Below are 27,313 nucleotides of genomic sequence, written 5' to 3'. Positions count from 1 at the left end.
GATTTGAGTGGCTCCCTCAAGTTGGTTCAAATTGAGCTCCTTTGAAATATTATCTGGTAGTCCATTCTAGGTTTCCATCGTGGTGGGAGAACCAACTGATGTTTTAAGAGATTTGGCAATTACCAAATGTTAAGACTGTAGGCACTATACTAACTTCTGTTCATGAGTTTGCTTCTAGCAGGACCACTCATCCAACAGATGTGGTCCTACATCCTTTTCAACTGGGAAACTGGGTCCTCCCAAATACCTGGAAAGAACAAGGACCTGAACACCAATTTGCTGCCAAGTGGACAAGGCTTTTTGAGCTGCTCGTGAACACACGTTCCTCAGTTAAACTTGCTGGAGTAAAGCCATGTGCACATTATACTCAGGTCAAGGCAGCACCACCAGAAGACACCCCACTAACCCAGAAACCAGAAAACAGTGGGCTTGTGAGCACTTAAAAGACCGAAAGCTACTCTTTCACCAAAAGATAAGTAAAATGAAAATGTACCCTCTATGTGTCTTGCATGTCCTTTAGGGATTTTTGTTTCTTTGGCAAGACAACTTTTCAGTTAGGATTTCTCAGTCTATTGCCTCTTTCACTAGCATATCACACTGCCGGATTTGTCATCTTAAACCTTGCTTAGTACATGACCACTCTGATCCTATAGTTGTTCCTGTACACATGATTTTAGTCATGTAGCCTCTTGGTCATTAGATTTATGGAATCTGGTTTTTCAAATCACACATAGGATCCAATTCATAACTCCATACCCAGAGGCCCCATGTTTCTTTCTTATGCAGCCCCTCATTAGACACTACATGCAAAGCAATAAGAAGGACCCACAAGCCTGCAAGCCTACTTTCTACTTACCAAATGGCGTCCCTAGCCACCTGCTGCTAGCTTAATTCCTCCTCTACAGCCCCATATTGATACAATTAGACAACAGGCTACCTGGCTTTAACAAACCTTAGAACACCAAAGCAGGCTTAATCTGGGAGCACTTACAGAGACTGCTTTACAGACCTATTCTCCTGGATTCCTAGTGTAATTCTATTAATCTTGGGAGGCATTCTTAAATTCAGCCTTGATGTTCTTCTTTTAGTCGTGGTGGCCTACATTCTAGTAAAACTTATTATGTACTGTGTAAACAAAGATTGTGCAAGTCTCACTAAAACTATCAAAGCAAAAAGGGAAATGCCCATGATCATTGTTCCTAAAAATGGCACTGTGAAATATTTCCTTAGCCAGGTCAAATGGTTTCATTCCATAGTCACCCCTTGTAGACCCTGTTTGGCAGGAAGTAGCCAGGTGAGATGATGTCCCATTGTCCCCAGTCCCACAAGACTGTGGGATGAATCTTTGACAATGGGGAAATTGAAATAGTGGAGGGAGGCTTAGCATGACTGACTCCATTTTGCCTCTGAACTCCAGGGGTAATATCTTTTAGGTTAAAAGCTTCTACTTAGCTCTGTACATAGACCAGCTAATTATAGGAGATTAGCTTGCAGTTCAACTTAAAGAAATGATAACAGTTCTTTTCCCCAAACTAACCCACAAGGAGATAAGGAAGAATACAGACAAATAACAATGTTACGTTAAAGATTTATAGGAATATTGTGACCTGACCTAGGAAAAAGAACTTTTACAACCTTCTCAGACCCTTGCTGGCATCCAGATGTCTGTGGTCATCAAACACCTCTTGATCCCAACCCCTTCCTCTTCCCCTCCCCTTAATGTAAAAAGGAGCCTAAAACTCATGCTGACTTCAGATGGTTCTTTATGATGCTAGTCCACTACCTTCTTGGTTTTCTGAATAGGGTTGCTTTCTTTGCCTTTGCTGTTGTGTGGTGAGTGGTGTGAGCTTGGACTTGGTTACATAATCCTCTGGAAGCAGGGAGCTGGGGGAGGAGGGGTTGTCTATCCTCTGTTGACCTACTAATGGTGGGAGAGAAGGGCAATCTTCCGGGTTTTGGAAAGCTTCTGCCAAATAGAGGTAGGGCAGCTGATCTTCCAGCTTATTCTCCTCTTTCTGCTTGGCTCTAACTTCCTTTTAGGTCCTGATTCTCTGCCCCATTTCTGTTTCCCTGTAGCTTTACAAGCAGTCAAGGACAGCTCCCCAAACAGACATCTGGTCCCCATATCCCAGGATGGGTGCTATTTATTCAGGCTAAGATGCTTATCCTGGCTTTTCCCTGATTATTTTTTAGGGTCCACTTCAAACATTACCCCCTCCTCCATGAAGCAGGCCCTGACTCAGCCTGGAATTGACTGCTTTCTGCTGTAGGCTTCCACAGCATGGCTACAAGCCCTTCTATGACAGCACCAACTTAGCTGCTTTTGCAGCAGAGTTCTTTATGTATGTATGAATATGATTTTTGCCCACAGTGGTGCTTAATATTTATTAAATGCATGAACTAGTGAACTGCAATGGGCAGTGCAAAGAGCCCTGGGTTGGTGGTCAGGGACTTGGATCCTAGTCTTCATTCTACCATGAATTTGCTGTGTGAAATTGAATCCCTCCCTTCCCCTCTTTGGACCTCAGTTTCCAAATCTGTAAAGTGAAACAGATGGCTGGATGGCCCCAAGGGTGTCTTCATGCTCTGATACTCTAATATTCTAATGTTCTGTGCCTCCGGGGTGTTGCCCTCTATACCAGCTGTGGGCAGTACAGGAAATGAGAGGAGCTCATCTCTGTGGCTAATGTTTTGGATAATTAATGTGTTTTGACCTCAGAGATAATAAGGCCCTTTCCAAACGATGGACCCTAGTGGTGATTTTTCAGGAACTGTGGTTGGGAGTGGGGCAATTACTTGGGGACAGGGGAATACTTTTAGATCCTTCATGGTAGGGGTACCTTGTCAGATTAAATGAACATTTATGAAGCACCCCTAAACTGCTCTTTCAATCTTCTTTCATTTACTAGCAAATATTCATGAAGCTTTTATTATAATGTGAGGCACTCTGCTAGATGCTGGAGTTACAAAGCTCACAAAAATAAACACAATTTCTGCTCTTGTTTATGGATCCCATAGTCTTGTGGAAGAGATAGATTATTATCATCATACATAAATATAAAATAGCACTGATGACTAGTGCCAGTCAAGGAACTTCAGGAAGCTCCCCCCCGACCCCAAAATTATACTTGCATTGTGATCTGAAGGCTGCATTGGCAATGAATAGCTGAAGACAAAGAAATAGAGTCCCAGCAGGAACAGAACATGCAAAGGCCTTGTGGAGAGAGGAAGCATGGTGTCAATAAAAACAAAAAAAGCCAGCATGTCTAGAACAGAGATGAGAGAGAGTGGGGTGAGAGATGTGGCCAGAGGCAGGAACTGAAAGAGCTAACACTCATCAAATACTTACTATGTGCAAGATACCACTCTAGGTGTTTAATGCACTTAATTCTCACATAACCATATGAGAATTTGGCATTATATCCCTATTTTACAGATGAGGACATTGAGGCACAAGAGGATTCAGAAGGTAACTTGCCCAAGGTCCCACTGGCAATAAGGGCCAGAGTCAGACTGTAAGTTTAGGCTGTGTGGGCCAGAACCCAGTACATAGATGAGCTGAGTGTCAAACCATAAATGTTCTTGCATCCCATGTTAGGAAGTTCTATGTTTACCATAAGAGCCATGGGAAGCTGTTGACCCCTTAAGAAGGGAATGATGTAATTAGATGTTTTGCAGACAGGTTAAGAAAGGGATGATGGGCCAGGCGTGGTGGCTCACGCCTGTAATCCCAGCACTTTGGGAGGCCAAGGTGGGCAGATCACCTGACATCTGGAGTTCGAGAGCAGCCTGGCCAACATGGTGAAACGCTGTCTCTACTAAAAATACAAAAATTAGCCGGGCATGGTGGCAGGCACCTGTAATCCCAGCTACTCGGGAGGCTGAGGCAAGAGAATTGCTTGAACCCAGGAGGTGGAGGTTCCAGTGAGCCAAGATTGTGCCATTGCACTCCAGCCTGGGGAACAAGAGCAAGATTTTGTCTCAAAAAAAAAAAAAAAAAAAAAAAAAAGAAAGAAAGAAAGAGAAGAAGAAGAAGGGAATTATGTAATTAGATGTGTTTTGCATGTGTTTCAGCTGCAGTGTGGACTAGCAAGGAGTTGGGATGGGTCCAGAGTAGCATGGCATATACCAGTTAGGAGGTCATGGTGCTAGAACTAGCTTGGACTAGCGTACGTGGGCATGGTGAAGATGAGAAAGATTGGATGGATTTGAGAGAAATTTAGGAAATAGAATCTGCAGGACTTGGTGACAGATTGGATATAGAGAGTGAGGAAGAGGTTGGTTTTTGGAGGCACTCTGGGTACATAGAGTGAATGGAAGAGAACCAGGATTTCAGAAGGGGAAGAGGGTTGGAGAGACCATGAGTTTGAGGAACTGTTGAGTATGGATCTCCTTTGAGATGTCTTGGGGGTGATATCAAATGGCAGGTGCATAAATAAACCTAGGTGAAAGTTTTATATGTTATTTGCAATTGGTGATTAATGCGACAGGTAAGAATGAAATTAACCAGGAAGAAGGTGGGCAGCAAGAAAGTCCTGGACTCTAAGCTTTAATGGACAAGCAGCAGAGGAGAAATTTGCAGAGGAGACCCCAAAGGAGTGGCCACAGGGGAAGGAGAAGAGCAGCAGGTGTCTCTGAAGTTGCAGGGAGAGACTGGTTAAGGAGAGATGATGAGCACGGTAGGTGCTGCTGCAGGGTGAGGTGAGACTTGGGTTATAAATGGAGACATGCAGGCCACTGGTGCTGTCAGTGGGAGCTGTTTTGGTGATTCAGAGGTGTGGGAGTCCACACAGGGATGGGATGGGTTGATGAATGATGGGAAGTGCTATGATGTGAATGTTTGTGTCCCCCAAAATTCATAGATTGAAATTATAACCCTCAATATAATAGTATTAGGAGGATGAGCCTTTGGAGAGGTGATTAAGTCCTGATGGGATTAATGCCTTTATAAAAGGGGCCCAGGGGAGCTCTTTTTTCTCCTTCCACCATGTAAACCACAGCAAGAAGATGCCATTTATGAACCAGGATAAAGGCCCTAACCAGACACCAAATCTGCCAATATTGATCTTGAACATCTTAGACTTCAGAACTGTGAGAGATAAGTTTCTGTGGTTTATAAGCTACCCAGTTTATGATATTTTTTAATAGCAGCCTGAACAGACTAGGATAGAAAGTAAGAAGATGAAGACAGCATAGTGTAGGCAGCTATTTTGAAAAGTGGAGGAGTAAAAAAGGGGAAAGAGGGTGATAGCTGGAGGAGAATGAGGACCAGGTGAGAAGTTTTCCTCTTTTTTCCTCCTCCTTCCCTCCCTCCCTCTCCTCCTCCTCTCCCTGCCGAAATGCTTAAAAGGTAGCTTGACTCTTTGTTTGGGGCTCAGTCCTTTAGATGTTAATCCAACTGGGTCAGTGCACCTAAATAATTAAGTAATTCCCCTTCAATTCCTCGGTCTCTCCGATTCCTTAATTATCCCGCTGCACTGCCACTCTTTTCTAATGATGGGAGGGAGTTGAGTATATCTAAATGCATAGAAAGCACTCAGTTGAGAGGAAGAGTTAATTAACACAGTAGGATTCCTGGGAGGGAAGGAGTACACAGGGTGGGAAAGCGCAGGATGGAGCAGCCTCTCCACTGCAGCAGGAGGAAGGAAGGCAAGGCGTGTGCAGGTGTTGGTGGTTGACTTGTTGGCATTGGAAGCTGAGGGACTGCCTGTCTGTTGACTGTTATCTTCTCTGACAAGTAGGAAGCAAGGACCTCTGCTGAGAGTTGGGGATGGGAGGGGGTTCGGAGGCATGAGAAAAATGGAGAAGCTCTGGAATCATTATGGAAGGTGGGAAGAAGCTAGCCAGGGAAACCAAGGAGATTTCTGTGAGGAATAAAGACATTTAATGACTGACGATCATGACTTTATAGGAAACCAGTTGGCCCGGTTCTCTGACTCCCCCTACCAACACCACAGTGCTAAGCTTCTTGGATACAGATGCAGAGAAAGTACATAGCTGGCTTCATCCAGGGCTAGGGTGATCAAAGATGAGGGACAAAGGAATTTAGGGTCTTAGCAAAAATGTTATTGGACCTGGAGTGGTGGCTTATGCCTATAATCCCAGCACTTTGGAAGGCCGAGACAGTAGGATTGCTTGAGCCTGGGAGGTTGAGACCAGCCTGGGCAACATAGTGAGACCTTGTCTCTACAAAAAAGTACAAAAATTAACTGGGGTATGGTGGTGCCCACCTGTAGTCCCAGCTACTTGGGAGGCTGAGGTGGAGGATTGCTTGAGCCCAAGAGGTTGAAGCTGCAGTGAGCTCTGATTGCTGCCACTGTGCTCCAGCCTGGGTGATGGAATGAGATCTTGTCTCAAACAAACAAACAAACAAACAAAACAAACAACAACAACAACAAAACTGTTATTGAATGAAAAACTGTGGAATGTAAGGTGGCTAGAGGAGAGAAGTCAAGACAGGACAGAATGGGCAATCTGGAAGAAAGCAGAGGACCATGGCAATTGAGAAGAGTGAGCAGGGCTGGTGGGAACGGTTGAACCACAAAGCTGGAGGATGAGCTGGCTGAGTGTGGGATGCTTGAGATAGTCTGGAGGGGGAGCGGTTATAAGTGATAAGTCCCAAGCAGGATGTGGCTGTGGATAGCTGAAGTAGAGGAGGGGTGAGGTCGTTGGAAATGGGGCCCCAAGGATCTGAGAGGCCAGAGTATGGCCAGGTCACCATCTGCGTGGTTGGTGATGTCATCCAGGAGGTTGCAGAGGACAAGGGGTGGAGGAAGTCTGTAAACCAGGAGCCAAAGTCTTTGATAAATGACAGGGCAGGACCTGCAAGTCCAGTAATGACAGCAGGGAGTGCGTGGAGGGTCCAAGGCAAAAAAGCAGAGCCTGAAGGGAAGAGGGTCTTCTCTCAGTGTCCACATCAGCCTGGGAGGTGAGTGGATCGGTTTCGCCATAACACAGGAGGAAGCCAAGACCTAAGAGGGTAGGCAGTGTGTCATGATTTGCAGATGGTAAGTGGCAGAGTGGAGACTTGCATCTCTCCTACACCATATCCTGTGTTGCTCATGAGTACAGTTGCTGGGCTTGAACTTGGGTGGGTGCCCTGCCCCAGAATCACTTCTCTCCACCTTGAGCTCGAGGGCCCCTGCATTGCTGGAGGAGGGTCCATCATGAATCTCAGGAGAGTGCTTAACAGTAATGCTGTCTCCTTTCCCACCATGACTGCAACCTGTCATAGCCAGCGAGGGTGACTGACCATCCACCCTTTCTCTCCCTCTGCTCTCAGCAAACCCTAGAGGAAAGGGAGCAAGGAGCAGGGAGAGAACAAGTTGGGGGACTGTCAGAGATGGGGTCAGCCTAGGGGCTGCAGCAGAATATGAGTAACACCAGCCAACTTTCTTGAGCATCTATAATGTGCTATGAGGTGCTTTTAATACCGGATTTTGTTCTCTAGGCAGCCCTGTGAAGTGGCAGCTATCATCTGCACCGTTCAGATGAGGCCACTGAGGCTGCCGAGAGCTGAGAGAAGGACAAGCTGAGGGCTTCACTTTGTGACTTCTTCTCTGTGGCTGTAGGTGTTGGGAACAACCGGCAGAGCCAATGAGATTCAAAAGAAGAATCTGTAGAGAGTGATCCAACCCCATAGAGCTTTTTTATGGGGAAAGGGGAGCTTTTCTAAGCCCCACGTCTAGTATAGTTTAGACACGCAGTACAGTGTAGCAGAACCCTCACACCTATTTTTGGTTAAGATTCAGGACTCTTCAACAGCAAAGACAGAGCCAGGAGGTCCAGAGCAGGCAATGTGAAGCCCCGAGCTGCCAGTAGATCTAGGCCCCCTGGGGACCCAGCACTCTCCAACCAAACATGTCCTCACTCCCACATCTATCCCCTGCCTCCCGCCATGTATGCAGCACCATGACCGCCATGTGGTCCTGAGCCCAGCAGTGCACACAAGTGAGAACACGAAACATGAATAACCTCACCAGGAGAGAGAGGTGGAACAATGACTCTGCTAATTCACTGTGAGGCTGCAGGCAAGTTGCAGACAAGATTTGCAGAGACCACAGGGCAGGCAAGGAAATCAATTTCTAAGAGGGTAACAGGGTCCAAAATAACAGCCTCTGTCTTATTTTTCCTGGTTTCCACCCCAGCGCACAGCCTGGGAGGGGAACAGCTGGAGCGGAGATCTTGAGATCAGAAAATGGGCAACACAGCTAAGCACAACTGTGCATGGTCTGGAGCTGGGACAGGCAAGGGGCCTGCAACCATGTCCTGAAGGTTGGCCAAGGGCCCTGGAGAAGCTTAGTTGGAAGAGAGAAGTCACACATGTGGCCCTTGAAGGAATCAGAACCAGCCCTATTTTCTGTGCCCACAATGCAGATCTGAGGCCCGTGAGAAGTGACGGGATGGGGAGAATCTGAGTTCCATTCTAAGGAGGAACTGTCCAGCGGTTCACACTGTCCAACAAGGCAAGTGTCCTCTGAGGCGGTGAACTCCCCTACCTGGGGATAGTCCTGCCCAGGCGCTCAACTGTCAGGGAGCTCCCTGCCATGGACAGGGCCGGGCTGACTCTGTGCCTGTCCTGCTCTGGTGTATCCTAACTGCCAGGTGGCCTGATCTGTTACTCTCCCATTTCTGCTGCATGGGTAGGGGAAAATGCAGAAGGGAAGGTGGAGCTGCCAGGAGAGCCTCTCCTTCCCTCTGAACTTGGGCCTTCCAGTGTCCCAGGCTGGGGATGGAAAAGAGAGAGTATGAGGACACTTATCAGGTCATCTTTTGACCCCCTTCTGCTCGGGGTCCAGTTCTTCTCACAAAGACTCGCCAGGATGCTATACACAGAAGCCCTGGGCTGCGTCACCTCTCGCTCAGGGAAGTGGAGCGGGTGGGGGCAGAGGGAAGGGTCATATTGCCCCAGCCCTTTCCCAGCAGGGCAGAGCTGGGACGTGAGAACCAGGCAGGGGAAGCATAAATCCAGTCAGATCCCAGCCCTCTCATCTTTCTTCAGATCCCACAACCTCTGGAAATCTCTCAGGACATAAGTGGTGCTCAGGGTTTTTTCTCAAAAACCCCAAATCCTGCTCTCCTCCATGATAATGAGCCCAGGGAGATTCTGGTGTTGAGATCAAGGCTAGAGTGGTCAGGAGAGGTCGAGGGTGGAGGGAGGGAAGACTGGGTAGCATGAAGAGTCTGGTTTGTGCGCTGTGAAAACGCATGGATTTATTCTTGGTATCAGCAGTTTAGTAGAAAACTCTTATTATGGCCCCTGTCCAGGGGGTGGTGATAAAGAGGTAGAAATTGGACTCACTGAGGCTTAGTGTTTGGGAGCTAATCATCTCTTGGCCAGTCCTGCTTCTATTCATTAACAAGCAAAGGGGGCTGGGTATGGTGGCTCAGGCCTGCAATCTCAGTTACTCAGGAAGCCAAGGTGGGAGAATTGCGTGAGGCCAGTTCAAGGCCACCTTGGGTGACATAGAGATCCCCTGTGTCTAAAAATATTTTTTAAAAATTATCCTGGCATGTGGACACACACTTGTAGTCCCAGCTACTTAGGAGGCTGAGGAGGGAGGATGGCTTGAGCCCGAGAGTTCGAGGCTGCAGTGAGTTGTGGCTGGGTCTCTGCATTCCAACTGGGTGACACAGCAAGACCTTGTCTCAAAACAAAAAAAAGCAAATGAGCAAGCAAGTGGTGAGATCAACTGTGGCCATGTCTCTCTTCCACCTGTCCTCCTCCCACATCACGCTTCACTCCCCATCCCTGGAGAACCCCAGCTGGCTCTGGAGAAATTTTCCAATCAGATGGGGCGCTGAACTCCACTAGTAGAGATGAGCAGCTGGGGCCTTGAGAAGAAAGAAAGACCTAGAATGGAGTTTTATAACCATCCAGGGCTGCCTTGTGTGGGCGGACTCTCCGGAAGGGATAATTACTCAGAGAGCTCTGGGCAAGGGATGGGCAGGAACAGAAGAACCTTGGGATGGAGGTGGGATAGGGGTACGGGTGAGGAGAACCAAGCATCCTTAGTTGTTTGTTCTGGGAACCTTAAAGGAACAGGTATTCAGCCACGGGGTTGCATGATCCCAACCTGAGGCCTGTTTAAGTGGTGACCCAGGAAAATTGAAGGCAGGTTACACAAGTCTTGGGATCTGCAGGGGCCTGGGGCAGGAGCGGATTGGTAAGGGGGCTGGGGCTTGGTGGGATAGCCTGATCGAAAGGTGTTCCTAAAATGAGATGCACCCAGTGTGGTGGAACCAGATATCAACAGCCTGAGGCATGAAAGCTAGAAACATAGAAACTGCTTTTCCTTGGTGGCACCAGGAGTCTGTTTTGTTATCAAACAAGGTTAAGCTGGAAGGTTCCTTTTCCAGAGGAGGATTTGGCAGCACAGCAGTGGAGTGTGTGTGTGTGTGTGTGTGTGTGTGTGTAGGGGTGACGGAGGGGTAGTAATTCTGATAGGATAGCGCTAGGGGTTCTTGTGCTGGGTGTCACCAGCAGAAGCATAGCTGGGATGGAGGATGGCTGTTAGGGACAGGGGTTGTACTATTAAAGCAAAATTATCCAGTGCCACTTATTAAAGCACAGTAAGGCAGACTTTACTCAGGACTTTCGAGATAGGTACAGGTACCACTGCAACAGGGTCTTGCAGTTGGGGAGAGAAGTTGGGCTCATCTCCAAATACAGCATGGGCGAGTGAAAATGTAAAGCCAAGGAGCAGGATAGGGTCAGTGGATGAAAATTACTAAGATGAAACATCAGGGGCATGGGGGCATTCTGGCTAAACCCATCTGACAGGATTCCTGCCACAGACAGGCCAGGGTGATCAGACATAACCTGGGCCATGGTGCAGGCTGAGGAACCTGGTCAGATATCCAGGGTGATCAGATATTGAGGATGGGGATTATTTGCTAAATTGACTTAGCAGGGCTCTTTGCTAAAACTGGATTTTACAAGGAAGTGCCCAGATAAACCTAGCGGAAGATTTGAAAGGCATAACTAAAGTTTGGGCAAGCAAAACTTCTTTGTCAGCACCTCAAGAATACATTTCCCAGAAAGTAGACCTCTCTCTTACTCCCTCCCTGCCTGCCCACCTGCTTCTCCCATCCTTCCTTCCCCCCTTTCCTTTCTCCTCCTCCCTTCCTCTTTTGTCTCCTCCTCCTCCTCCTCCTCCTCCTCCTCCTCCTCCTCCTCCTTCTTCTTCTTCTTCTTCTTCTTCTTCTTCTTCTTCTTCTTCTTCCTCCTCCTCCTCCTCCTCCTCCTCCTCCTCCTCCTCCTCCTCCTCCTCCTCCTCCTCCTCTGACAGAATCTCACTCTGTCACCCAGGCTGGAGTGCAGTGGTATGATCTCAGCTCTGCAACCTCCACCTCCTGGGTTCAAATGATTCTCCTGCTTCAGCCTCTGGAGTAGCTGGGATTACAGGCACAAGCCACCATGCCCAGCTAATTTTTATATTTTTTAGTAGAGGCAGAGTTTCACCATGTTGGCCAGGCTGAACTTAATATTTTTTAATCAGAAAAAAAAAATGCTGTGACTTTAAAAATGAATACAACTGAAAGGCTTATAATGAAAACCAGCAATCTCCAATCCCATCCCCTCCCCAAGCCCCCAGGCTGGCTCCTCCAAGGTAAGACTGTTAACTCTCTGGACTATTCTGCTATAGTTGGTCATTCATATTCCTAAAGGTGATGCATATACTTTTATTTTTATTATTTATTTATTTTTCTTGAGATGGAGTCTTGCTCTGTTGGAGTGCAGTGGCACGATCTTGACTCACTGCAACCTCTGCCTCCTGGGTTCAAGTGATTCTCCTGCCTCAGCCTCCGGAGTAGCTAGGATTACAGGTACCCACTACCACACCCGGCTAATTTTTGTATTTTTAGTAGAGACAGGGTTTCACCATGTTGACTAGTCTGGTCTTGAACTCCTGACCTCAGGTGATCCGCCCACCTTGGCCTCCGAAAGTGCTAGGAACTACAGGCGTGAGCCACCGCACCTGGCCAAAATTTTACACATTTTTATTATTCTTCTTTTGTGATCGATGATAATTTCTCTCCTATTCCACCGCTTGGTTTTTAACAAAATCAAAACTCAGGTCTTTCCTGCCTCCAGGCCTGGGTGTACAGGAGGCATAGAGGTCACCACAAGCCCCAGGCCAGCTCAAGCTCTGTGTTGTCCACCCAGGACTGCTACAGAGGGAGTCTTGGTGCCTAAGGAGTGGCTGACAGAAGGGAACAACAGTCAAGGAGGTATATCAGACAGGTTGCTCATCGACTCCCAGCCTGATTCTAGAAAGAACTCCACTCTCCAACCAGTCCAGATACAGAGGAGTCCGTCAGTGGACCAAGGACAGACCTTTCTCCCACAGATGGCCCAGGCACATGAAAAGCTAAGAAAATAAATGACGGGTTCACCTGACCTGGTTGCTTCAATATTGAAAATATTGATGGTTTGCTTAGAAAAGTCATACAAATGGATGTGGCCTTGTTTGAGATGAACCAGTCGGATTCAAAAGTGGACAGTTCAGAATCTGAGGATGAAGATGACAGCATCCCTTGTGAAGTCACCATTGATAACATTAAGCTTCCTAATTCTGAAGATGGAAAAGGCAAGACTGAAGTTTTGGACAGTCTGGCAAGTAAAAACAAAAACAACCTCAGTATTTATAATAAATAATTATTGTTCACTGTGTATTATGGATTAATTTCCTTTCTTGTGTATTTTTTATTTTCATTGTTTAGCATTGCCTCTCCTCTCCTATTTCTTGTTTTTCTATGAACTTATTTATTTATTTGTTTTTAAGACAGGGTCTCACCCTGTTGCCCAGGCTGGACAGCAGTGGTGCAATAGTGGCTCACTGCAACCTCAGTCACCCCGGGCTCAAGCAATCCTCCCACCTCAGCCTCCTGAGTAGCTGGAACTACAGGTGTGCAGCATCATGCCCAGCTTTTTTTTTTTTTTTTTTTTTTTTTGTAGAGACTGAGTTTCACTATGTCGCCCAGGCTGGTCTCAAACTCCTGGGCTCAAGCAGTCTGCCTGCCTTGGCCTCCCAAAGTGCTAGGATTACAGGTGTGAACCACTGCTCCCAGCCTGACCTTATATATTCTGCTCAGATGCTCCAAACCCCTTCCTGCTTGGTCCAACACTCAATTTATGGGCCAGTGGGATTTTTTCCAGGGAGCTCTGCTTTGTTGCTTGGGGAACTCTCTCTGCTACATCTCTGTGTGCTGGTGCCTGGGAATTCCTCTTTCTCAGTTTACATGTTTGTTTAAATAGAGTTTCCAAAGCTCCCTGAGAAAGCGTGCATGAGAGTAAACACTTCTAGTCCTGACATGTCTAAAAAGTTCCCCATTTGGACCTTATTCTTGATAGTTCAATGTGAAAAGAATTCAAGTTGGAATTATTTTCTCTCTGATATTGGAAGTTGTTTTTCCACTGCAACCTCTGCCTCCTGGCTTCAAACGATTCTCCTGCCTCAGCCTCCAGAGTAGCTGGCATTACAGGCACCCACCATGCCCGGCTGATTTTTTGTATTTTTAGTAGAGATAAGAGTTTTACCATGTTGGCCAGGCTGGTCTTGAACTCCTGACCTCAAGTGATCCGCCCGCCTTGGCCTCCCAAAGTGCTGGGATTAGAGGCGTGAGCCACTGTGCCTGACCATATCTTCTTATCTGAATGAGTCTGATGCAATTCTGATTCTCAGCTCCTTCCATGGTTTCATCCCAAGGGGCTTCCACTGCCTTTTCCTTATACCTGGCCTGGCTCTTTTTTCTTTCATGAGCTGGGCACTCAGTGAGCCCTTTCAATTTGGAAATTAATGTCCTTCCATTCTGGCAAATCATCTTGCATTAATTGGTCATTTCTTCCCTTCCATTTTTCTCTTTTCTTGAAACTCATATAAGTAGGATGTTGCAACTTTTGCTTGTTTTTCTACTTTTCTTATATTTTATCCCTTGATTTTTTTTCTTTTCTTTTCTTTTTTCTTTTTTATTTTTTTGAGAAAAGGTCTCATTCTGTCACCCAGGCTGGAGTGCAGTAGTGTGATCATGGCTCACTGCAGCCTCAAACTCCTGGGCTCACGTGATCCTCCTGCCTCAGTCTCTTGAGTAGCTGGGACTAAAAGAGCCTACCATCACGTCTGCTTGATTTCTTTTTGTTCTACTTTCTAGGAGATTTCCTTAACTTTGTGTTTCAATTCTTTTATTTCTTTTAAAAATTTTTGATCTCATATTTTTAACTTCCAAAGGCCTTTCTGATTCTCTGATAAATTCTGTTTTTATTGCATCCATTACTTGTCTTATAGATGCAAAATTTTCTTTTATACCTTCAGGGATCTTATAGTTTTGTTTTGTTTTTCTTTTCTTTTCTTTTCTTTTTTTTTTTTTTTTGAGACAGAGTCTCGCTCTGTCGCTCAGGCTGGAGTGCAGTGGCGTGATCTCGGCTCACTTCAAGCTCCGCCTCCCAGGTTCAAGCAATTCTCCTGCGTCCTGAGTAGCTGGGACTACAGGTGCGCCCCAACACGACTGGCTAATTTTCGTATTTTTTAGTAGAGACAGGGTTTCATCGTATTGGTCAGGCTAGTTTTGAACTCCAACCTCAGATGCATCCGCCTCGGCCTCCCAAAGTGCAGGGATTAGGCATGAGCCACCGTGACCAGCCCATTTTGTTTAAGAAACAAGGTGTCCTTATGTTGCCTAGGCTGCTCTCAAACTCCTGAGCTCAAGAGATTCCCCCTGCCTCAGCCTTCCAAAGTGCTGGGATTACGGATGTGAGTCACCACACCTGGCCTTTTTTTTTTTCTTCGAGACAGGGTCTTCTTTGCTCTGTCACCTGGGTTGCAGTGCAGTGGTGTGATCATGGCTCACCATAGCCTTCACCTCCCAGGCTCAAGTGATCCTCCCACCTCAGCCTTCTGAGTAGCTGGGATTATAGGGTGCTCGCCTAACTGATTTATTTTATTTTTTGTAGAGGCGGGGGTCTCTCTATGTTGCTCAGACTGGTCTTGAACTCCTAATTTCAAGGTATCCTTCCTCTTTGGCCTCCCAAATTGCTGGGATTACAGGTGTAAAGCACCACACTTGGAAATATGGAAAGATTTTTTTTTTTTTTTAACCACACAGAGTATCTGTTTCTGCAGAAAGTCTGTTTCCTCTGTATTTGTGTGTTTGGTCTACTCTTCCAACTTAAAGTTTTATTCAAACTCCTGTGACTCCTTGACTTCATTCATGGTTAAGATGGAAGCAGTTGGAGGGGCCTAGAAACTCAGGGTGCATAGACAGAACTCATGGGCAGGTGCACCCTACTCTAGATGGGGGCTCCAAGCTGGCTTTTTTCTAGAGCACCCTCCAATGTCAGCATCTGAAGGTCTTTTCTTTGGGGTCTTTGGTCTCCCGCTTTGGGAATATATACCTTGCTGTCTGCATTCCCAGCACAAAGAGAGGGAGGGGGCTTACCCAGAGAGACTGTCACACAGTCCAGCTTTTCAACCACTCTCTTTTTTTTTTTGAGACAGAGTCTTACTCTGTTACCCAGCCTAGACTGCAGTGGTACAATCTTGGTTCACTGCAGCTTCCGCCTCCCAGGTTCAAGCAATTCTTATGCCTCAGCTTCCTGAGTAACTGGGATTACAGGAGCACACCACCATACCCAGTTAATTTTTGTATTTTTAGTAGAGACTGCGTATCACCATGTTGGCCAGGCTGGTTTCAAACTCCTGACCTCAAGCGATCCACTCACCTCGGCCTCCCAAAATGTTGGGATTACAGGCATGAGCCACTGCGCCTAACCTTCAGCCACTCTTTATCCTCATCCTGATTGTGCTTGCTCTCCCCGTGACTGGAGCGTCTCCACTGCAGTCCTTGAGAGAGGAAGCGTCTGGCCTCTTCCTGGCGGAGTAGCCTAGTTGTGTTGGCTGCGGGAAGGGACTCGGGAAATCTAACTCCTCCATGTGCAGATTTTTAACCAGTCTCCCTGTTTTCAGTCCAGGTGTCATCCCTACCAAACACTTCCACATGCCGAGGCTTGGCCTTGGGCAGAAAGTCATGTCCCCTCGGTAACCCCCTTTGCTGGCTTCAGGTTGTAGCTTCCTTTGCTCTCTGCCAAGCCCTCCATACAATTTCCATCTTCAAACTCTTGTTGACATTTCTCATCTGTTCTGGTTTCCTCTCCCTTCTCTTTGCCCTTGAGAGTTTATACCGTTCTTCTTCCTTTGCTGTCTTTTAAGGGGCTTAGGGAGTGAGCAAACACAGATGTGACCAAAGTGGTACTCGAAAACATTTTATGAAGATAATATGCTGCAGGGTTAATTGTAAAGATTATTGGGTAGCTATTAGAAGAATCATAAGAAAGCAAAACCTGAGAAGGTGATGAAAGTGGGGAGCTGTTTGCTGTGTCTTGGCTTCTCCAGTAACCAAAAGCAAACCCTGGCTCCCCACTCTGCACCAAGCAAGAAAACATGATGGGTTCTGATGTCTTTTAAAATGGAAGATGGAAAAATGGAAGAAGGCACAGAAGGTGAGGAAGGGCACACTCTTTGGAATTGACATCCCTCCCCTCCCTGTGACCAATTCTAGACCTGGGAAGCTGCTGGCAGAGAGAGAAGGCAGGCAGGGGCAAAAGTAGATGCCTGACCCCTGGCATGAGGTCTGAGAAGAGGAGACCTGCCCTGGGAATTGGTCACTTGTCTGTATTGTCACTAGTGTTGTAGAGAGGCGCTGCAGATGGGTTGGATAGAGTGACATTGCCTGCCAGACTGCTTCCCAAGACAAATCATTCAGGAAAAGAGTTGGGTCTGCTACCTGGCAGTGCTTTCTTAAGTGGGGTGGGGTCTACAGAAGAAGGAAAGGCTGCACTGTGTAGGAAGCTTATGGTGTTGGCAATGAGAATGTGGGAGTCTGACTCTTGGCTCTATGACTTTACAACTACTTGAGCACAGCACTTAACCTCTTCAAGCCTCAGTTTTCTATACAATGGGGATAGTACTCCCACCTCGTGCAGTTGTGAGGATGAAATGAGGTAGGCCTGTGCTTGGCACGCTGCAGGTACTCAAAAATGGCTTGTGAATGTGATAAGAATGATACTAGAGGCAGAAATCTCCCTGCATTCCTCTCACCCCTGCCCCCTAATTCCTAGTCCACATCTATTGTAAATGACTTACAAAAGGGGTGGAGCCTGGGAAGTGATCCTCCCACTTCCACTCACAAGGGATGCCTGGGCCCTGCTGATTTCTCCCCTTTGGGCACTGTCCAGAGACCCCAGGAAGAAGTAGGTTCGAGTGCCCATAGGCAGCCCTACCTCCAAGTGTTTGGGCTCTGGTGCCCCACTCTCTGAGCCCACCCAGAAAGGCCGGAGGGAGGGAAGGGAATCCCTGGGGCTCTTCACAGCCTCCAATCTTCCCCTCTCCTTCCCTTCCATCTGGAGAGCAGGCTAATGGGAGCCACGTGAAATCAGAAATCCCTTTTGTTCCACAGAGACTCACCATCTTATCCCAAGACACAAGGCCAAGAACTGCAAAACCCAGAGTCTCAAAGGTAGCAGTTAAGGCTGCTAGAAGCATGGGACGGGCTTTCAACTCCCTTCCAGCTGTCTGCTGAAACGGGGCCTCTGGTCAGCTAGACGAGAGATCTTGGGGGATCCTTGGGTTGCAGCAGTGCTGATGAGGACTGGAAGATGGTTAGAGGAACCCACACCATACACAAGGTCACACAGGCATGTGCATATGAACCTGCGTGCAATTTCTCATATTGAACCCCCTCATACGTGCCCTCTTACACACAGGCCAGCTTCTCATGCCAGAGAACACATCTCACTCGCCTGCATTTGAAGCGGCACAGGCACCCCTCCCATCTGCCCGAGCTTAAGCTTGTGAGGAAGGGTAAATGGGGTCACAGGAAGTTTTGTAAAAATTAGGCTGGCTAAGAGCAGCCTGATTTCCGGGAAACCATCAGCTTCTTCCTACCCGTCATCAGATAAAGGATTGTTTCCAGGGGCTAGGAGAACAACATGCTTAATAGAATAGGTGCTGAGTTGATGATTCCTCTCCTAAAGGTACACAGACACACCCTGGAGTGTTTGGGTATAAAAAGCCCTTCTAAATATCAACATCATGCTGTCATGATGTATGATGATTTAGCTCACAGCAGTGTCGATAATTTGAGAGATCCTGGAGAGCTGTTTCAAGGATAGAGATGGGGGAGCAGGTTGTCATGTTCCCATGACAGCCTATCTCATTGCCATAGCAACACAACTCTGCCTCCATCCTGTGGAGTCGCAGTTTCCGTAATGGGTGGAACACGGTGGCACTTCACTGTATGGAGATGGGTCCTATGATCTCTCTGGGAAAGAACGTTTTCATCCTAGACTGTGCAGGATAGGGGTACCCCGAGGCTGTTAAGTAGTGCTGTGTTTTCTTGTTGGCAGGAGGGTGGATTTCCTGGGGTTTTCCCACTGATGAGCTCTACTTCTTCCTACCACAATTGCTACTCCCCAGCGATTGCACCCCCAAGTAAGTCCCCATGAGGCAGGCTACCCTTTCTTGATCTGCACCTGGCTGACTCAGATGGAAACCCTGCCATGGCAGAGAGGCATGACTTGTCAGTGGGGAAGACAGGCTCTGGCATCAGGAGACCTATTAGGCTTGGAGCTCATTGCTGATGTGCCTGGAGTGAGTGGTTTATCCTTCTTGACTTCAGGGTTCTACCTGTAAAGATTGGGCTAATGCATGCCCATCACCCTGGGTAGTTATGAGGATGAAGAAAAGCAATATGTGTAAAGACCCAACCTGGCTCCCTGGAGGGGAGGGGGAAGAGTGAGTGGCTGGTCCACTGTGGATGGCCCTCGCATCCAAGACCCCAGCAGAGGTCTGACTGTGGGGCTTGGGTAATATTTAAGTTTTAATGGACAGGGCAGTGATTGGCATCATCTTCCAGATCAAGCTGCCCAACTTCCATGGGAAAGGGAAAGGTACTTAATCAGTCCATCTCCCCCATGCCACCCTTATCCCCCAGTACTACTCAAAGTGTGGGCAGTGAGCCATGCCCCTTTGCAAAATGTTACCCATCCTCAGGAAGGTAAGTCTAGGCATTCTGAGGACATCTCCAGAAATTTTTATAGAAATTTGATATCGCTGAAACATTCCAGCGGCATCCAATTTGGTCTTCTTTTGTTGTTTTTAAATTTTTCAGGGTTTCAGTGATCCATGTAAATTTTTTTTTAAAGTACCAATCTGCAATGGATTGGAGAACTAACCGCCTGTTCCTTCATTACATCTAGTATTAGAAGCACTGACCTTAATGACACCAGAGTCCTCTTGAAACCAGCTAACCATCCAATGAGGACAGAAGGGGAACAGCCTCATCAGAGCGCTTTGCAAAAATGAGCCACAGATCACACGTCGGTGAGTTATGCAACATTTCTTTTATTGCCTCCGGTTGGAAGCTCCAGTGCCCCCTCCCTTCGCCCTGCGTCCTCCCCACCCCGCATGCTCTGACTCCTCTGGGGTCTGAAGTTCACTGCCCAGCACCTGCGCCCTCAGCCCCGCCCAGCGCCTCTGCTGTGGCTCCCGGGGGTACCGCCTCCCGCTTGCCGAAGCGCAGGCCGAAGGAGTTCCAGTTGTAGTTCGGCATGTCCTTCTCCCGCTGCACCAGCACCGCGCCCTGGGGTGCAGGGATCTGGCGGCTGCTGGGGGCGGACAGGCCGCGCCGCTGGGGGCTCCCGGAGCTCTCAGGGGGCGAGGACAGCGAGGCCCCCTGACGGCTCAGCCTGGCAGTAGCAGCCAGCTTCCTCTCGGTGCACGGCGGGCTCTGCTCCCAGGGGGCCAAGAGGTCCAGGGATTCCAGCTGCTGGCCTAGGACAGAGAGCACAGAAAGATGAGGCCAGGGTCCGGGAAAGAAGGCTTTGCAACACCTCCTGACATCCCATCCTATCCTTCTTTTTCTTCCTTGACCTTTTGACCTTTTGGAAGGCTAAATGCCATGCGGAACCAGCACGATCATCTTAGCTGGGATGATTAGGCCCTAGGTGCCTCCCTCTTCCAACATAGCTTTGATTTAGAATGTTTGCCAGAATTATCTTAAATAACTTTCATATTACGTTACTTCCTTTTAGGAAACAAACAGGGTAGGGCATTGAAATAAAGAAAACCAAAGTATTTGCTGAACACCCAGCTCCGGGCCCCTTCCTGGCTGTGAGCAGCCTGGGCAGTGGGGCCATGCTAATTCATCTCTGTATCTCTCATAGTGCTTGAAACAGTGGCTTGCTCATAGTAGGGTCTCAATAAATGCTTGTTAAACACATAAAAGCTAAAAATGTGTAGTAACAGAAATCAAGAAAGTGGAACTAAGTCATTGTGGTCCCATACACCTGTGTTCCAACAATGGTCTTTGGTAAGAATTGTCACCTCCCCCCCCACTTCCACAATAAGCTACATAAGGACTCAATGAGAGACAAAAATTATCTAGGTCACCTTAACTGGCTCTCTTCCTCCATCCTGGGTATAACGTCTCTTCTTCATTCTGAGGATTAACAAGGCTAATTTGGAAGGCACGTCACATGCAAGGCTCATTAAGTTCACTGTACTTTTTGGCTGTAAAATAGGGCAACTAGCTCTGAGTAGACAATAACCCCAGCCCACTGCAGCAAGAGATTAGTGGAAACGAGGTCTGGTGTGTGAATGGGTGTGAATGGATGTGCTAGGGCGGGAGTTGGCTTTGAGCCCCACTCCTCCATGCCCTGGCACACTCTGAAAAAGAGGAGTGTGGACCTGGTCCAGAGTTAATGGCTGTCGCCTGTGAGGTTCCTCGGCCCTTGCTCAGGGCCTGGCTGAGATAGGAGGAGGATGGCTTCCTCCCCAGTTGCACACACTAGACCAGCAGTAAATCACTGTTCAGGCTGCTGTTGGTGACCTCACCTAAAGCCTTTTGCCAAAAAGAGCCAACAACTCTGTCCCTGGGCAGTGTGGGGTTATTGTCTGGGGAAGCCTCCTTCAACCAGAAAAATGCCCGATCCCAAGACAGGAGACACATTTGGCAAACAACACCCGGGGCCGTGTCTTCTGTGCTCTGGGAGGTCTTATGGGCATATACGATGACATCAAATGTACAGAGGGCAAGCCCCAAGTTTTATATCTGGAGGAACTGAGGTCCAGAGAAGCTAAGTCATGGGTTCTCGTTTGCCCAGAAAGCGGACACCAGGAAGTGTGCCAAGCCACAGCTCCTGACTTGGGGACTAGTATTGTTCTAGCTTGTGCCACTCACCAGACACACTCCTGGGGAGCTCTGACACCTGCTGGGTTTCCACGGTGTTTGAGTGACTCTGGGGAAGTCTACCTCTGTGGGTCTCAAATTTTCCAGCTCATCAGTTCCCCAATGAACTGGAGACAGTTCATTGTCCCCAAAAGTTAATAGGTATCAAATATCTGTCCTTCCGTTTAGTTTGTTTTTTTTCTTCAAATTCTTCACGAAGAATCTGAGGTCACTGATAAAGGAAGGTTGCATATGAAGTTCCTTCTCAACGTCAGCACAGAGAGATTGCTGACGTAGAGCAGAGAACACAGTGTGAGGAAACCATGAAGGAGCTCAGGGGTTAACAAGCCCTGAAACCTAGGTGGGCGGACTGAGGCCATCACAGAGGCAAGTTATCCCTCACTTGCAGGGTTAACGGGAGCCCTCAATGAGTTGCACATGTGCCAGGCTTAGATTTCCACCAAATGCAATGTTAAACTCACGCCAGTCGACTAGCTGGAAAATACGGGAAAGCTCATTTTGCAACAACCCACTTGCTCCCTCCCACTCCTTTCCCCAGAGGATACATACCTGTGGGTCTAGAATTCTCCACAGAGGCCACCTTTTCTAATGGCTCCCCAAAGTGGGTGGCACAGAGGAAAAGCAGTAGCTGCCAAGAAACCAGTGAGTTCATCTTGGTGAGAAGAGGCAGGTCCTAGGAATGTCTTGAGGCTGAGACAGAGAGAGGGAACAAAGACTAGGTCAGGCACAGGCTCTGGGCTGGGTGCTGAGGGTAGAGCCCAGTGCAAAAGGGACAGTCCTCCAAGAGAGGGGAAAGTTCTTGCCTTGGGAGGCTCCCGGTAGAGGGATGAGTCTAAACAAATATATCAGTGAAATGGGATTGAGACTCTTTGCACAGTGTAGTTAAAGCTGAATTCATGCTAGGTGAGGGTCATCAGGGAGGGCTTCCTGGAGGAGATGAGGCCAGTAAAGTAAGGAAAAAAGGAAAGACCCAATTTGGTGGAAGGGGCAGGACTGCTCAGGTCAGAGAATGGCCAGGATTCTGAATCTCAGGGTTGCTTGAGAGGAATGTTAGAGAAAGGTGGGGTGAGATGCCGTGTATAGGAGTGACTGGGGAGGGGTGAAGTAGGGCAAGGACTTCAGGGCACTGAGCGGGGGACTTTGAGGTTCCAACATTCTCTCTGGAGCCTGGCAGCAGGCACTTCTTCCTTCCATGGTGGGTTCTGCACAAATCCACAACTTTCTGTGTTCCGCTCTCTCCATCCATATGCCTGAATCTGACCTTGTTCTCTCCTGCTGTAAGAGAAACTTAATTCTTTTTCTTTTCTAAGGAAAAAGAAAGAAAGAGGCAATCATCTTGCTCTCTCTCATAGCCCTTCACAGCTTTGAAGATGGTCATTAAATTGTCTTATTGCCCTATCATTCAGGGAAAAGAAAAACCTTTCCTTGATTTATCAGGTCAATTATCTGCAAAGTCTATTCTTCGTGAACTCTGAGAGGCTATGAATTGAATTGGCCTCATCATTTTGGCTGCTGAGATGGGAGCCATGTGCCCTGATCCTCGCACCATTTCCCATCACCCTGCCTTGGTCTGCCCCTCCGACCCCCCACACGTCCTGCCCCACCTCTTCCAGCTCCCAAGTCTAATTTCTTTTTGAAAAAGTCGCCAGACACTTTGAGACTGTCCAACAAACATGATTAAAGACAAAAGGCTGGGGAGGCAGGAGCACTGCCAGCTGAGCAAAAAGATTGTCCTGGCCCCACTCACAGCCTGGAGCCACTCTCCCGGGGGAAGGGGGACTGGGGGATGAGAACCATTTGTGCCCATCAGCTTCTAATGGTGGCTCAGGCCCATGCATCTCTCTGCTCTTGCACCCCCACCTCCACCCCCCATTCCTCACCCAGCTCCCTGCAGGACTCAGGCATGGAGTAAAGAGTAAGAACCCTGAAATGGAATCAGGAGTACTTGAATCTTGCCCCAGCTCTGCTTTCATTCCCTGTGAAATGTGAGCAAGTCACCCCCATCTCCAGACCTCATTGGTCCATCTATAAAATAAGAACCCTGGATCAGATTGGCCACCAGCCGCCTGCTCAGAAGTTTACTTATCCTTGCAGATTTTGATTCTGTGACAAGTTGAAACCCAGACCATAGCTTTCTGCATTTGCCTTAAGGCCCAGAGCTGGGGCATGGAGTAGAGGTAGGATTAATTCATTGGAGAGAACAGTGTAAAAGCATTTCAGACTGTGGATGCACAGGGTCTGGGTTGATTTGAAAATCACTCCTTGAGCACCGACTAGGTGCTGGTGCTGTGCTAGGTGCTAGGGGTGCACAGGTGTGCTAAGACGGAGTTGCTGCCCCCAGGATCTCAAGTCTAGTATGAAAAATTGACTCATCAGCAGACCGTTTCAAAATAACACTGTAAATGACACACTGGATGCATGTGAATCCACAAGGGGATATGGGAGTCCTGGGGAACCTGACCTAGGGAGTCCAGGCAGATTTTTGGCAGGGGGCGGCACCTGAGCTGTTTCTGAGCATGAATCGCTGAAAGGTTTATAGAAAGTGTTCCAGGCACGGTGCTAAGGCGCTGGAGCAGGGGCAGGGGCTGGATGCAAAGGGAACTTCAGGCCCTCTAGCCAGACAAGAGGGTGGAGCTTTGCATTGAGAGAAAGCGAGTGACAAGGTTGGGGAAGGGGCCCTGCGGGGGCTTCATCCTGGAGGGGTCTGAGCCAGACAGGAATGTGTGTAGATGTACATTTCAGATGGAGCATTCTGGTTCTCTGTGCAGAAGCAGGGTGGTGGGCGAGGAAGGAGGGCAGTGGGCTTGTGCGGTTGGAGGGTGGTGCTCTTTCTTCCTGCTCCCCTTTCCCCCACCGAGTGTCTCCTTCCCATTGTGGATGCACTTACCATGTGCGCCAAGGGAGAACTCTGCCTGACCCTGGCACACATACACACACACACACACACCACACACCACACACATACACCACACACACCACACATGCACACACACACCACACACACATACATGCATACACCCATACACACACATCATACACACACACCCCCACACACACCACACACATATACACCCATACACCCATACTCACATCATACACACACACCACACACACCACACATGCACACACACCACATACACATACATGCATACACCCATATACACACATCATACACACACCACACACACACACACCACACACATATACACACATACACCCATACTCACATCATACACACACACCACACACACCACACATGCATACACACCACATACATATACATGCATACACCCATATACACACATCATACACTATACACACACACACCACACACATATACATGCATACACCCATACTCACATCATACACACACACCACATACATATACATGCATACGCCCATACACACACATCATACACACACACCACGCACACCACACATACACCACACACATATACACACATATACCCATACACACATCATAAACACACACCACACACGTGCACACATATCACACACATTTACACGCATACACCCATATACACACATCATACACACACACTACACACATATACACACCTACACCCAAACACACACACACCACACACACCACACACACACCATACACATACACACATACACCCCCACACACATCATACACACACACACATACACCCATACACACACATCATACACACACATACACACATACATCCATGCACACACATATACACTACACACGTGCATGCACACCACACAATATACACACATACACCCATACACACATCATACACACACACATACACACACATACATCCATACATACACAACATACACACACCCCACACATACCGCACATGCACATACACAATACACAGATATACACCCATACACCCATACACACATCATACACACACACACACCACACACTACACATGCACACACACATCACACACATACACACATACACCCATACGCACACATCATACACACACACACACACACACACACACACACACAGATTCCCTCAACTCTTCGTTCACTGCCCAGCCCATCAGGGCACTTGATATATGTGGTAGAAATGAATTATCTGGAAAGGGGCCATGAGTGGCCGACCTGCTGTAGACAATTTTTGTGGTTCCCTCCACCCTGGGGGATTTGTATCCAGTGAGTAACAGAGAAATTCCAGGCATGGTTGGAAAGCTTTTGGAGTGAGGTGGCCCCTAGTTCTTAGTGGGTAGGGAGGTAGGTGCCCTTGGTGAGGCTTGTGTTTGCCATCCGTAATTTAGGGGAGCTGCTCAGAGGAGCCCCATTGCTCTCGGGAGCCCTGAGGGGTTCCCCAGCTCCATCCGAGTGTCTGTGGTCTCTAGTTCCAGCCACAGCAAGAGAGAGCCCTCGGGATCCCCAGAGTGCTAGCTTCACAAATAAAGTGCAACTCAGTGTATTCACCCAGGCATCCCAGGGTAATCTGGCCAGGCCGGTAAACAGGAAAGATCAGTGTCTCCCTCCCCTGCCTTTGCCTGCCCGGAAGCATCTGTCCATCTTAGAACGGATTCCCTGCTCCCCTCTGGAGCATCCCCAGGTCAGGGCAGACCCCCTTCCCGAGGGTGGACGCCGCAGTGTGCCTACCTTGCCTCAGTCCTGGCCTGGGCGGGAGTCTGGCGGAGCCTCTGTGATGAGACCACCTGGCTGGGTGAACGTCCAGAGGGTGGGTAGCTGGGCTCCCAGGCTCACTCTCCCCAGCTCCCTGATCACATTCCTTTTATAAAGCCCAGGGTGACGTCTCTAAGTACAGGCCCACTCTGCCGCCCCTCCCTCCTCCTCAGACCCTCCTGGAGAGCACAGCACCTTGGAAGGCCTCTGCCTCCGGGCTCTGTGACTGGAAGCAGCCTCTCCTCCCACCCCACCCCGAGCCCTCCGAGGTGGGACTTTCTCCTTCTCACAGGCTCTTTCCATCCTCCACACCCTCTTCCCACCCAGAGGACCCCGTCCTGCCCCCAAACAACATGGAAATGGGCTATTTGAGGAGGGCAGGGAGAGGTATCAGTGTGAAATGTCTTGTTTCCTCTCTGACAAGAGCCACCAACACACCTAGTCCGAATTAGACATAGAAAAGGATAGGAAGACGGGAGGAGAAGGGCACAGGCTGATCCAGGGACTCCTCAAAGCCAGGTCAGCGTGGGTCTCCAGGCGGCTCCTAGACTGGGCCCTGTGACTGGCTCAGGGTGGAGGTGGCGGAGATTCTCTCCTTTTTTCTTCCTTCCTGCTTCCCTTCTTTCCTTGGTTACTGAGCACTTCCTCAGCACAGGGTTTTGAGGTGAATACGCTATGGCATCGTCAGAGACCTTAGGTAAGCAGCCAGCTATGAGCAAGGAGGATGCAATGGGAGCTCTAGAAGGTGGATGCACCTGGGAAGTGCCAGGGGTGCAGAGAGGGGACTTCCAGGTGGCAGTACATCCAGCCAGCCTGCTTGGGGGCCCCACCTCCTTGTCTCATGGCACCCACCACCATACCATTTTGTGACTGCTCAGGTACAGCACTTTGAGGACAGGGACAGGCTCCCTTCCCCCTGTACCCTCGGCACCCACTCCGTTGCTGGGCACATACAGAGAGGGCCCTCAATAGATATTTGCTAACTGCATGCATCGCAAGTGACTTTTGTCTCTTTCTTGAGCCTGCAAGAACTCTCTATACCCTTGGACAAGGGGCTCTCCAGGGCAGGGACTGTTTCTTCTTTCAGGCTGGGAGTCTCTGAAGGCAGGGGCTCTGTCTCTACCCTCAGACAGGATGCTCTCCCAGCACAAGCTCGACCTGGTGGTTCCCTAATTTTGGAGAAGCATGCTGGCAGTCTGCAGGTTAGCACCCCTTATTTGTCTGGTGCTTACTGTTAACAGGGCTTGCAAACGTATTATTATCACACCCATTAGGGCTGTTAAACACCAGGAGAGAAATGATAGCCTATGAGGACAGCACTGACCCTCACAGACCAAAACTTCGCTATGGGGATGACATGTACGTTGGCCTGCCCTGAAGCAGGAGGTGGACTTAATGGGCTGAAGACGCTAAC

At 48.4% G+C, this 27,313-nt stretch overlaps 1 protein-coding gene across 1 annotated transcript; it reads right to left on the bottom strand.

Moving 5' to 3' along the window:
• Positions 1-19,380: 19,380 nt before the first annotated feature.
• KISS1 (KiSS-1 metastasis suppressor) lies at positions 19,381-25,987 on the bottom strand. Its single transcript, XM_007988832.3, is given in 4 exon segments — positions 19,381-19,552; positions 19,555-19,829; positions 21,796-21,936; positions 25,876-25,987. Coding segments are annotated over 3 exon segments (417 nt in total). The 5' UTR covers positions 21,899-21,936; positions 25,876-25,987; the 3' UTR covers positions 19,381-19,513.
• Positions 25,988-27,313: the final 1,326 nt, after the last annotated feature.

Source organism: Chlorocebus sabaeus, chromosome 25, assembly GCF_047675955.1.
Source record: "Chlorocebus sabaeus isolate Y175 chromosome 25, mChlSab1.0.hap1, whole genome shotgun sequence".
NCBI lineage: Eukaryota > Metazoa > Chordata > Mammalia > Primates > Cercopithecidae > Chlorocebus > Chlorocebus sabaeus.
The sequence above is the reverse complement of the archived record's forward strand: the minus strand, read 5'-3'. Positions and strand labels throughout refer to the sequence as shown.